The sequence below is a fragment of the Coccomyxa subellipsoidea genome (genome assembly GCF_000258705.1).
Source record: "Coccomyxa subellipsoidea C-169, whole genome shotgun sequence".
NCBI classification, from domain to species: domain Eukaryota; kingdom Viridiplantae; phylum Chlorophyta; class Trebouxiophyceae; family Coccomyxaceae; genus Coccomyxa; species Coccomyxa subellipsoidea.
In genome coordinates this window covers 167,686-180,638 of record NW_005178021.1, presented here as the reverse complement: position 1 = coordinate 180,638, position 12,953 = coordinate 167,686, and the positions used below count along the sequence as shown (strand labels likewise).

The 12,953-nt window shown below is 49.6% G+C and overlaps 1 protein-coding gene across 1 annotated transcript; it reads left to right on the top strand.

Annotated features, from left to right (window-relative positions):
- Positions 1-2,395: 2,395 nt before the first annotated feature.
- Positions 2,396-11,263, top strand: COCSUDRAFT_31564 (Lipoxigenase; the record flags this gene model as incomplete). The annotated part of the gene is made up of 15 exons (XM_005643133.1): positions 2,396-2,543; positions 2,781-2,791; positions 3,144-3,334; positions 4,933-5,133; positions 5,224-5,400; positions 5,705-5,920; positions 6,326-6,459; positions 6,849-6,943; positions 7,576-7,688; positions 8,227-8,312; positions 8,646-8,785; positions 9,336-9,501; positions 9,852-9,937; positions 10,314-10,460; positions 10,844-11,263. The coding sequence occupies 15 exons, from the start codon at positions 2,396-2,398 to the stop codon at positions 11,039-11,041; spliced, it is 2,109 nt and encodes a 702-aa protein (XP_005643190.1). The 3' UTR covers positions 11,042-11,263.
- Positions 11,264-12,953: the final 1,690 nt, after the last annotated feature.

The window sequence follows — 12,953 nt, the reverse complement described above, 5'->3', positions numbered from 1 at the left end:
AAATGATCTTTGACAGAGTTGATTGACGATCAGTGCATCGAATGGTCAACAACGAGTGCACATTTGTGACCAACAAAACAATTTAGAACACGGCAATAGCAAAACGGAATTCCTTCAATACACGAAATGCCATTGACCGCTCCATTCATGACAGGAAGCCCATCCAAAAACACGAGAAAAGCAAGTTAGAAGAATTATCCCCTGCCTGACCTGTCGTACAAGACAAACATCGCTCTCTTCAGATGATCAAAGACACTAATTGTTGCGATGCACTGAATTGGCGCTTATACAACCATTTGACACCATTTATACAGGTTTGCTTCATTCATAGCATCGGTTTGTTGGGTGTCTCCATCAAAGGTTCTTTCGCCGAAGTTGATTGGGAGCTCTCTCCGTGGGCCGTTGTTATAATGTCAGCGAATGCAATCCGCTTTACATCGCGATGCGCTGATGTGCGAAGCGCACCGTGGACAAGGCCGTTGGCTTCCGCACGATCCAACTTCCATGTCGGCTCCCACGCCATGCCACTGTGCGGGATTGGGGGCAAGCTTCGCCTGCGTGCATTCACAGAGGTAATCTGATATTCACTATCAGCTGTTTGACCGTGAATGTCAGCTCGTTGGTGGCTCTTATGGTTGTGTGCACTTGGGGTCTATCCTGACGATCGCGACACTCCTGACCTCGATTCGGGAAAGAGATCGGAGCTTTTAGTCTGGTTCCTGGTTCCATAACTTGTATCATTATCACATATACAAGCACCTTTCGTAGAATACAGAGGCGCGCAGGTAGGTGAAGGGTTTGAGTTACATGAGATGCTCGCCCTTCGGCTGCTGGCTAGTCCCCTCTGTTGTGAGCCCTGGCATGCATTCATTCGAATATAAATCCTTTTCTGGTTGCTTGTGCGATTACTCCTGATTGAACGTCCGGCTGAGGATGTTCACTCGAGGACACTGCCAACCTACCAAAGATCAAACTGACGTGACCCCAACCGTTCAGATACGTGTGGACCACAGTTATGACGCCTCGTATTATTTTTCCATTCCAGGTGACAGGAGTGCTCGTCCAGGAGAAACCTGCCAGCAGTGCACCTCCTCCCCCACCACAAGGCAGCATTGATGTGAAGATTGAGATCGCCACCCACCGCGACATGTCCAAGGAAAGGGGCTTCAAGCCGAGGCTTACTCTCCAGGTACTCCCACATTTCCTTGCTCTCTTACCCAAGTCCCCATCGAATGTTACTTCATTTGTGGAACCCGCTGTAATTCCATAAAACCTGACGGGTCCCAAGGACATCTAGCCAGCTGTGTGACTGATCTCATTTGTGTGACTGCCTCAGTTCGTGTCGGAGGATCCCAAGATCCCTGAAAGCCAGATCTTTGACGCCACAAATTGGGATTTCGTCCAAGTGCCTCGCCAGAGCGGCGCGGCCGAGGGCTTTGGCGATGTTGGCACAGTTTTCTATGCCACTGTGCAGCTGCCCGCCAACTTTGGCACTCCCGGTGAGTCACCTTTCCTGGCCTCTGCACCCGCTAGATATACCCCTGCGTTGGCCCAAAGCCATAGATGGTTGGGCACACAAGTGAGCGTTGCTGAGGGCTTTGCAATCTTCTCCATGCCACATGTCCACAAAAATGACACTGGAATGACAGAATGGCGCATGTCTGCAAACACGGCTTTAAATTCCCTTTGCCAGTCATCTGTGTATGCATTGCCCCTACTGAAATTACCTTTAGATGTCCATGTCAGATTTTGATTTTGAAGCCTGTCAGCCTGAAGAGGGCCTTGAAGTAATAAAGGTCAAGATGTCATGTGATTCTTTGCTGTATCTAGAGGTCAACTTGGTGCCTTAGGGTCCCGTGTCATACAGAGAAATTCACTTGTGCTGAGGAAGCTTCTGTGCACCTGCCCGGCAGGCGCGCTGCTGATGAGTAAGCAGAAGAACCCACCCAGCCCGGGCAATTTCCTGACTGGTCTGCTGCGAGGCGCGGGCCAAGCCCCGGGGGATGCTCTGCTTGACCTTGTCACCAAGTTTGTGGATTCTGACAGCAACCACAGGATCTACATTGGGACAGTCAAAGTTGGGGAGACCATGTTCCACTGCCACTCTGCCGTGCACGAACTGCAGGTGACGCCCGCATTTGCCCCCAGGTTGATATCTGTGTGACAGTATACAGTACAGTACTTATAATTTAATAGATAATTCTCCACGCAACGGCCTGTGCCACTGCCGCGCAAGAACGTCGGGTAGAGGGGCTGCCTGGCAGTATGCGCTTTGACCTTGCCGCTGTCACAATGGAATTGCATGTTGGAATCAACTCTGTGTCGACCCCTGCATGGCACAGCCGTAATGCAGTCAATGAGAAGCATGCAAGGCGTCCCAATCTGAGCAGTTTTTATGCTGCCTTTGTGGATATCCCCAAGCAGCAACGGAGCATGTGTGCAGGGTGAGCGCATCTTCTTTTCATCGGACGCCAAACTGCCGCAGGACACCTCGGGGCCCATTGCCAAGCTGCGCCAGAAGGAGCTCTACGCCATCCAGGCATGTCCTCATGGTTATGCGCTTCTCACGAATGAAACTAGATTGATGCTGGGACTACCAGACATTTGCATGCTTCGTCAATTTCAACAAAATTGAATGTGAGATTCCAGTGTGTGCAGAAAGTGAACGAGTCCAAAATACGTCTTGACAGATTCTTAGGAGTCCTTTCTGGCAATCTTGGGTATATCTTCCTGGGAAACTGAAATCACCGTAACACGATGCATGCATGCTGTGTGAGAAGCGGGAACGGAAGTTCTGATCTAAATATTGACCTTCTGTAAACCCCTTTGAACTTCCCCCTGCAAAGGGGTAGAACGAATCTCGATTTCATGATTTGATTTGAGTCAAGGGTTTTGAATATTTTGTTCCAAATCTTGCATGCCGGGCCTCGGCTGGCGATGGGCGGTATAAATACTGAGCACCGTGCCCACGGTTGTTTGGTTCTTGCTTGGATCTGGCGAGTCCATCAATGGGTAGGATTTCGGCAGCTTTCCTGCAGCTTGTCTGCAGACGCACCTTGCTTCTAGCAGGAAAACCATGTAATATTAATCTTTCTGCGCAGGGGAAGGATGAGAAGGGTAAGCTGACGGAGGCTTCGCGGCAGCAACGGAAGAGCCCGGACCGAATCTATGACTACCAGGCCTACAACGACCTCGGCAACCCTGTTAAATCCCCCGACCTGGAAAGACCCACGCTCGGTGGCACAGCGTTCCCTTTCCCCCGGCGGCTGCGCACCGGCCGGCCGCTCGTGCCGGGAACCGAGTATGAAGTCGCGCCGCCCAAGCAGCTCTGTGCGTTCCCTCCCGCGCTCTTTTAGTTATCGTAAAAAAACTTGATCATCCGAAAAGTGAACTGCAGCCGCCCGTGCATCCCGTGCATTGCCTGACGTTTGGTTGTCGGTTCTCTTTTCTTTTTTCTTCTTTTTTTTTCCTACTGAGTTTTTTTTTATATATATCTGAGAAAGTGATTACGGACGTAGCAGCCGCACAATGTTGCATGCGTATTCTCCTCCTGCCACGAATTTGAAGAGACTGTACCTATATACAGCGCAAAATGTTGCTCACCCTACTCGTTTCTGTAAGGCGGTGTGTGCCTGTAGTGTGGTGCGGTCACAATTCATTTTCCAGGCATGCATTCACTTGTCCAGAAGTGTCCAGGCTGAGCGTATCTGCACCTCAGCGCTTGCACGTTTGTTGTTGGGTATTTGCATGTGTCTTAACGTGAAATTGGATAGGTACTCTGGCCTGTATGTGTGTTGCCGGTGTTTGCATGCGTCTTACCGCGAAATCTGAGATGCTCTGGCTTGCGGCGCGCAGTGGGCCTGCCAATCGGGCTTCCCTGGCTGCCCCTGGACGAGCAGTTCAACGAGACCAAGACCTTCGGCTTTGTCGGAGATGAGCTGCGCGCCGGCATCTCACAGGTGACGCATGCTTGTGACTAACTCTTGCTGTGCAAAATTTCTGCTTGCAGCAATGTTCTGAAGGCCACTGCTATCCTCGTGGTCAAAGAGCATTCAGTAGCAGCTGCCGAGTCCTCAGCAGCGTGAAATCCATGCTCTGGACTTGTAAAGTTGTTATTTTGGGACCTGCATGTGAACTTTGGATCAACTATTATTATTATCATTATTATTATTATCATTATTATTACACGCTTTTCCTGTCATGAGGCAAGGTGCGTCTGCAGACAAGCTGCATCTAAAGGCTGCCAATTCCTACCCCTTGTTGGACTCGCCAGATCCAAGCAAGACCCAAACAACCGTGGGCACGGTGCTCAGTATTTGTACCACCCCCGCCAGCCGGGGATCAACTATGCCTGACGAAAATCCTGCATGGCCCTTGGTTCTCTGAATCATGCCAGGCTCGGACCACTCAAGACCGGCTTGACATGAAATCAAACATATGACAGACAGGCGCATGCAATGAGGCCTAACAGGATTGCTCATGAATACTTTCTTTGTATGGCGCAGATCCCGTCGAAGATCGGCTCGCTGTTCAACAACCAGGGAAACAAGGACAACTACAAGAGCCTGCACGCTGTGGACGCTCTCTTCACCGAGCCAGACGGTGACTAATCCACGAGGCATCCCTGGCTCTATCTTTGGGAGATAGAGTAAAAACCAGATACTACAGCATGCACAAGCTTCAAGGTGCCTGAAGGCTTTTTTGTTGTCTCTTGCCATGGGTGAGCAGCTGCCTGGGGCAAAATGTGCAATGAAAGGATCCAGAAGAATGTCAACGCAAACTATTCAGGCAAGAAAATGATGTTTGATCTGTGGTGGCTGCAGACACGGATGACAAGAATGGCATCGTGAAGCTGCGTGCAGCGGACAAGGTCTTTGATCAGCTCGATGACTTCTGGTGAGTCATTCTGGGCCTATGTGGAGCGCCGAACAGGCCCAAAATAATTAAAGCACGACAACACACAAGGACAGCTTTGAAATGCAGTGATCGGCACTTATTGAGAGCACTTAAATGGGGAAAGACTGGCATGGAAACTAGTACCATAAGCAATGTTGATTGTAGTGTCACAAAGACCGCCTGTCGACCCAAAGCATGTGCGTTGACACCATCCAGCTGTGTGACGAGCAGGCCTAGGTGGCACAGAAGATAAAACCCATGTCTAAAGTGAAAAGCCCACATTAAAAAAAAATCAAAATTTGAATTTGAATCTTAAACATTTTGCAGGCAGGCGAGCAAGTTCAAGCTGCCGCGCGTGCGGCGGAATCGGCAGCTGGTCTGGTGCAGCGACGAAGAATTTGGGCGCCAGTATCTGGCGGGGCAACACCCCTGCTTCATCCAAGCCGTGACGCCAAAATGGCTTCATGAAGAAACCCTCTTCACCGACGAGTCCATTGGCGGTGGGTGTTTCCCAAAATCCAAGACCTATATTACAAACCCTTTGATGTACCAAGCATAAAAAAGTAATACATATATTCCCTGGCAAAACAACATCCCTGATTCATCCAGGCCGTGATTGCGCATTCCAAAGTAAGTGCCGGTGCGCTTTGATTTTCTCAGCGGTTACTTTTGGATTTTAACTGCTGAGAACTGTCCACCTGCTTCAGCCCAACATCTCCTTCCCATGCCACACAGAACGCTTTGATGTCGCCTGCATCCCATAGTAAATTCAGTGCAATCAACATTTGCCCAATTTGAAACTTCTTAGATCACAATATTCTCTGATCACAGGTCTGCTGGAGGGCAAGACGCTGACAGAGAGGCTGGAGGAGGGGGGCCGGCTGTACCGGGCGGATTACACCGCCGGCTTTGCCGACTACATTGAGCGGATCAACGCCCAGAAGATACCGGAAGGCGCCACCAACGTTTCATGGCTCACAAAGGACCGAACCCAGCATGCCGGCAAAGCTTTGTTCTACTACACGTGAGTGACTGCCTTTCATTCAGCCTTGATATGAACGCACATTGGCAACGGAGCCAGGCTTGCTTTGTGTACCTTGTGTCCTGTCGTTCTGCCTGCCAAGCGGGCACCTGCCAATCCAGCGCATGGGAATGAGGCAAGTGGATCCAAGGGAATGTGTGTATGTGCATACCTTGCGAGGGTATTCAATGTGGTAAAAGGCACGGCAAAGCAATGTCTGCCATGACACCTGCAGTCTCTAAAATTTGGAGCATTCTCTACACGTAGAAAGCACCCCAGCTGGGGGATGGCGCACAGTGGCAAGGCAACCAGAGATATGGACGTGTCAATTCCATTACAGCACACTTTGCAATTTACCATCTTGGATTGACCCCTGACTCCACCATTTGGTTTGTGGTTCTCTTGCAGGGATAACGGGTACATGCTGCCTGTGGCGATCGAGCTGCAGAAGAAGCTCGGCCAAGAGGGAACAGTGTACACTCCCTATGATGTCAAGGAGCTCTGGCAGCTCGCCAAGGAAATCATCTCATCTCTTGACTGCGGTGAGTGATCTAAGATGACTCATCTTGCTGTATGTTTAGACCCCTGCAGTCCTTTCTAGGAGGGTCGCTGTGCTATTCAATTGGATATTTGGTTTCTTGTATTAGTCTTGGCTTCCCCATGAAGAGGAAGTTTTCTTTGAGCACCCCAGGTGGCACCTCTAGCCTTTAAGCTTCCTCACTTCAGCCCGTTATATTATTTTTTCCCCATTCTTGGCTGAGACCGCATTGCGGCTCCATGCAGTGCCACAAACACGTGCTCAGGAAATCACCGAATGTTTCTATGTTGAGCACTTCAGAGTTGCCATATGCGAATATGATGAGCAAGCCTGTAGGGATCTTCTAAAAGCGGGAGAACGCTGATGACTAAGGCACTGAGCGTGCGCTGACAGGGTACCACCAGCTGGTGAGTCACTACCTGCGCGCGCATGCATGCCAGGAGCCCTTCATCATCGCCACCATGCGCCACCTGTCAGCCCTCCACCCGGTCAGTCACCCCTTTGTCATCCTGCACATACAGCTTTGCTCACCCAAGTTCACGAATTTTCTAGCCTAATTTTTTACATCAGTGGTTTTCACATGGCATTGCCTCCTTTGCCCAGTGACACAGCAGTTTTGTGTCAGACGAGCTCAAATTCAAACCACCTGATAATTCCCAGTCAAGCAACTATTATGCACACCTTGAAACTGTCTGCAGTTGTTCCCACAAAGTGATTGCTGATCACAAGGCCCCTCTAGTTTCCCAAGCTTCCCCAGGCAAGTGGACTCCAAATGTGTGAAGGTATATATTATTATTATTATTATTATTATTATTATTATTATTATTATTATTATTATTATTATTATTATTATTATTATTATTATTATTATTATTATTATTATTATTATTATTATTATTATTATTATTATTATTATCACGTGCGCTTCCTGCCAGAAGGCAAGGTCCATCCTGCAGACAAGCTGCAATTAAGGGCTGCCAAGGTCCTACCCCAATTATGGACGTGCCAGATCCAAGCAAGAAGCAGTGCCCCGTGGGCACGGTGCTCAGTATTTATAACTCCCCCCGCCAGCTGGGGCATATTTAGTAATTCTGTTACTCATATGGATGGTTGGCGCCAGGTGTACAAGCTGATGCTGCCGCACTTCCGCTACACGATGCACATCAACGCGAATGCGCGATCCATTCTCATCAACGCAGACGGCACCCTCGAACAGACCTTCACCAGCGGCAGGTGAATACCTACTTTTAAAGCAGATCTCTTATATTGATGAGCTGGGCGAATTTACAGGGCTCTGAGCTAAGCAAAAAGACTTACACTAAGCGTGCAAGTGCTCCATGAAAGCTTCAAGAGCATGGTAGAATAGACCTTCACCAGCAGCAGGTGCCCCCTCCGCAAAAGAGCTGTGCTCGATATTGTGTCTCCGCTATTATTCAGGGTTCAGAGGTTTCAAAAAGCAGCAGTAGCAGCGATAGGACTGCACGAGATTATCTGTCACGCAGTTGGCCACTCTTCTGTGAATACAGTGCATAATGAATTTTCAGGTGTTCCTTATGCAATGCAGAACTAGTTTTGGGGTGAACAAAGGATGAGGGTGATGTCCTCTTGAGAAATCCTGCGGGAGCGAGGCTCTAATTAATCTGATGACACATCGACCTTTTGGCAGAACGTGGCGCAGGTTCCTCGGAAGAGGCATGACAAAACGCCTTAATTGATTTCTCAAGTTCACAGCCCTGTGCAGCTTTTAAGCATGAGGCTTTCTTCTACGCAGGTACACGATGGAGCTGGCATCCTACGTGTACAAGAACCTGTATCGCTTTGACCAGCAGGACTTCGAGGCAGACCTCATCCTCAGGTGTGCTCTAATGGCGCCTCTGAACCTTTCCCCTGAAATGTGCATTTTGTGGACGACTCAAAACGTAATGAGCAGATTCCAAGACTTTGCATTTGGCGCACCCGGTTGCCCCACCAAGCGGGAAGGCGCAGCAAAAAGGTCTTGCGTAATGCCGTGCAAATGAGATGCACTTCCTCAGGTCAGGCCGGTTACAAATGTGTCATGCAAAGAGGGGCATGCAGCAAGTCCGACTAAACCCGCACTGACTGTGCAGCAGAGAAAAAGCCCACAGGACTCGCACTTACCTCCCTCCCGCCTTCTCAAATGCAGGGGCATGGTTCAAACGGACAAGGCAGGGAATCCGGTGCGCGATTCAGCGGAGAGGCTGGTGCCAGCATTGGACTACCCATACGCGCAGGACGGGCTTGATATCTGGTACGCCATGCGCGACTGGTTCGGAGCCTACCTGCAACTCTACTACGCCAGCGACGTGAAGGTGCGTGGCAGCTGCACAGCAACAATATTCAAAATTTTGGGCCTTATAGATGAAAGTAGGTTTATTCCTAGGCTTAGAGCATTAAGTGAACTCCTGCGAACCTGATTGGGTGCTCAGCTGAACCCTGCTAGCCAGCGATGCGCAGGTTTGGTACCCCTTTTCAAGGGTTTTCTATTATTTTTTTAATCCCTTCAACACCCTCAGTTATAAGCGACACATTTTAAAATTCCTGGGTTTACAAATCCTGGCTAAATATAGGCTTGGATTCCTGGACAGCATTAGGAGGTTGATAAGCTATTTCGTTTTTGAGCAGATTTTTGAGCGCACAGGGCACCTAAGATTTCCTGTGCCTTCAGACTTATGCAAAGATTTGGGCAATGTGTGTGCTGGACTGCAACCTCCTTTTTGAATGCTGAGGTGACAGCCAGCGTGCCAAACATGAAGCACATACAAGCTGTCAACCCTTTGACACGAACCCGTCCAGGGAGCGCAGTTGAGGGTAGATTTGCAGATTTTCTGATAGAACGGCTTCTGTTTACTTTGATTGCAGCTGAAGGAGGACGTGGAGATTCAGAGCTGGTGGACCGAGATTCAGGCGGAGGGACACCCTGACAAGACCGAGGGCTGGCCCGCGCTGGACACCGTAACGGACCTACGGGACATCCTCACCACCATCGCCTTTACGGGCTCCGCGCACCACGCCGCCGTAAACTTCGGTGCGCAGCGTTATTTGAACTTAAATTAATACTTTTGAAATCAATCAATCTGTTATGATTTATTGGGGCCACAACTGTTGCGAAGCTTTCATGCTAAGGGGATTGCCCCAAAGGCAGGAGATTGAGATTTACATCCGACACTTTCTGGCTGTCCCGAAACTGTTTCTGATTTGAAGTGACAAGAGGTGCCTAGCATAAGCCCACCGGTGCCTAGCATTAGCCCACCAGCACTACAGATACCCCTTGTTGAACACAGCCTGGCAAGAGTCGCATGCCAATGTATGTGTCTGGCGTGTCTCCACTTCTTTTGTGCACCATGCGTCTCTTGACGAATTTTTGAAACGCTGCAGGGCAGTATGACTACTCAGGCTACATGCCAAACAGGCCGGCACTCATCCGCAAGCCCATCCCCGAAAAGGGCGGTGCCGGCGTCAAGGTGATGACCTTTATCCCATACAGGCGCAAGATGAAGTAGGGCCAGCCATCATACTGCAAGGGAATCTGCCAGTGTTTGCATGACCGTAGAAGGCCTGACAGGGGCAATGGGCGGACCTTGATTTGCACACCGTCTTTTAGCCTTTGTTAATTTTGCATACCATGGCATGGCCGCTACAGCGCAGCCAGATGTTCTTAGTGAAATGGACGTTTTGGGTCCCATGATAAGCAAGGAAGCATTGAGCAACAACTGAGAGGCCTTTGCAAACTGCCAGCAGTACCACGGTTGGCTTGTATGAGTCTCCTTGAGTGCTCAGCCGCCCTCTAGGTCAACTTCAGGGCTGCGTATTATACTCAACAGTGCCAGTTCTGTGCAGGAGCTGAAGGAGAGCTATGAGTCAGAGCTGCTGAGTTATCTCCCAAACCCAGAGGATTCCCTGGCGGCTGCGCTGCTGTACGTGGTGCTCTCTTCCCATGCGCCCAACGAGGAGTACCTGGACCACAAAATCCCCCAGTGGATCGATGTGAGTCTGCTTTATTGTCCTTAAACCCTTTTATTATTACACTAGACATCACTTAGGGTCCAGGTTTTTAAGGGATTGTCTTCCCACACCCCCAACGCAACCCCTGATTTTGATATCACGCCCAAAACCCTGAATTTAATATCACTTATACTATGAAAACCCTAGCCCTGAGCCAGCAATGAATAGCAGACTCATTGCGCCTGTGGAAAGCTACACCTCAGTTGTGGCGGTTGTGTACAATCAGACATCTACCCCCAACTTTTGTGAGGATTGTGATGCCACCCGTGATGCCTCCCTCTTCTTCACCGGCTCCTATTGTTGTCTCGTGCGCTCCATCGTACCACAGATAGCTCCCGCCCAAGCGCTTCTCTGACTTTTTGCAGGACCGGAACGCAAGGGCGGCGCACGAGAATTTCCTGACAGCGCTGGCAAAACTGGACGAGGACATCTCGGCCCGTAACCGCAGCGGCAGCAAGATCCGCGGCGTGGTCGGGACGCGGGGACTACCCTACGAGCTGCTCCGGCCGAATTCAAAGGCCGGCGTCACCTCCCGCGGCGTTCCCTGCTCCACCTCCATCTGAGCGGGCATGCATGCGCGGTTGCCAAACCTGGCACTTCTGAAGGGCATATTGAGATACGGTGGGATTGCCACATCTGCGGGATTACCTGGTTTCGTGGGGGTGCTTGCTGGTGGTGCTCCCTGCTCACCGGTCCATCTGAGCGGTGGCATTTCTTGCTGATTATTGTTCAAGTGACAATCCCTCTCGTCTGCCGGCCGAGCAGCGTTCCCTGCTTCATCATCCATCTGAGCGTTCCCTGTTTCACGTCCATCTGAGCATGCATGCGCGGTTGCCAGTGCTGGCTTGTACTTATGTAGCCTGATTTGGCACTCTTACTCAAGCTCCTAAAGTGGACTTCTGTGCTCCACCTCCATCTGAGCGATGGTGTCCCCTGTGTACGTCCCATCGCCAAATCTGGCTTCTTCCAAGGGGCGTCTGTGCAGCTCTGTTGGTTTCTCTGCATCAGAGTGTCTTTGTTGCAATCAGCATCAGGTCTTTGCACCTGGCATCTACCATGATATAATATTGATTATTTAACTGTTGAATTGTTCCTTTCAAGACTTCACAGGAAAATGAATTCAGTCGATATGAGACAGTGTACTTGCATGACAACATAGGCTGCAGGATGCACTTTTTGTCTATCAGGACAAGGTGAATGCGAACTGTGTACCCGTCAGAAAGTTTGAGCACTTGAGAAGATACACATTGGGGTAGATGCACTTTGGAATAGCTATGCAAGTCGCGGAGACTTTTCCTTGATGCAGCATGGGCAATAATTTATATTAATACTCGCAATTTTGTCAAGGTGGCGAATACTGTACTGCAAACAGCTGTTTGCTTTCGCGTTGTGCTCATCGCTGAGGATTGGCTTCATTTGGTATGTATGCATTCAAGGAATGTGAATTACGGGGGCAGATGTAATATATGACTGACAGTAGTGAGGGCCGTTTGATGAGGTGCACTTAGGATATGGGAACACGCTAGGCTTGGGCCTATAATATTGGAGAGGAAAATTTGGAGCCATTCAAGTGAATACTTCTGATGTAACATGCAAATATCAGTTTTCACAATCCAAGACATCCATGAAAGTGTATGCAATCTAGTAACGTGCAGGGTGTAGTGAATTTCGCAAGCATGTTTCAGGTCCAAGTGCAAGACTTTCAATTTGCTTTTGCAATGTTAGAATTTCGCTCCTCATCATAAAAGCATGATGGGTTTGCCAAGCATCCAACAGCCGGGCAATGAAAGGCACACACACCTTCAAGAGCCAGATGACAGAAGGCAGTAACATAAAGTAACAGGGAAATTGGGAGCATGCATCTCATTGTACATCTGCAGTCAGAATTCAGTGCACTCACGGCACCGCCATTTGGCGAGCAAAGCAGAAAAACACACACCGCCTGCATTGCAGCAGACAAACTTACACAAACTTCTATCTCCGGGCCGCCTGTCTACAAATGCACTCTTTGCTCTGTCAACAGCGCGCTGTAAACATTTAATGTGTTGACTATGATTGCACCTTGCAGTTGGTTGCCCTGTGGAACAATCTTCTTCCTCTCAGATGCAAAGTCCGCCTCCCCAAGTTTTGTAGAAGCCACGCCGTCATCCTTCAGCCACCCTCCTTGAAAGACAAGCTACAGACCAATGCACAAAGGGTGCCCTGGCCAGTAGATTTACATTTGATGTCCAGTTTGGTACACCCATGTGCTGAAGCAGAGGAAGTAAGTTTCCTGTAAAGCCCCCAATGTACACAACAGCCAAGTTCCAGAGTCCCTCCACCGCTACAATTATTACCCCAGTCCAATTCTCAATTCCCCTGAAGCTATGCACACTATTATTCTGCCCCCTCTCCTGGCATCCCAGGAGATTCTAAACCAGGTCACTGATTTAGAGTCCCCTGGGCAGCCCCAATGCTCCCAAGGCAGATATTAAC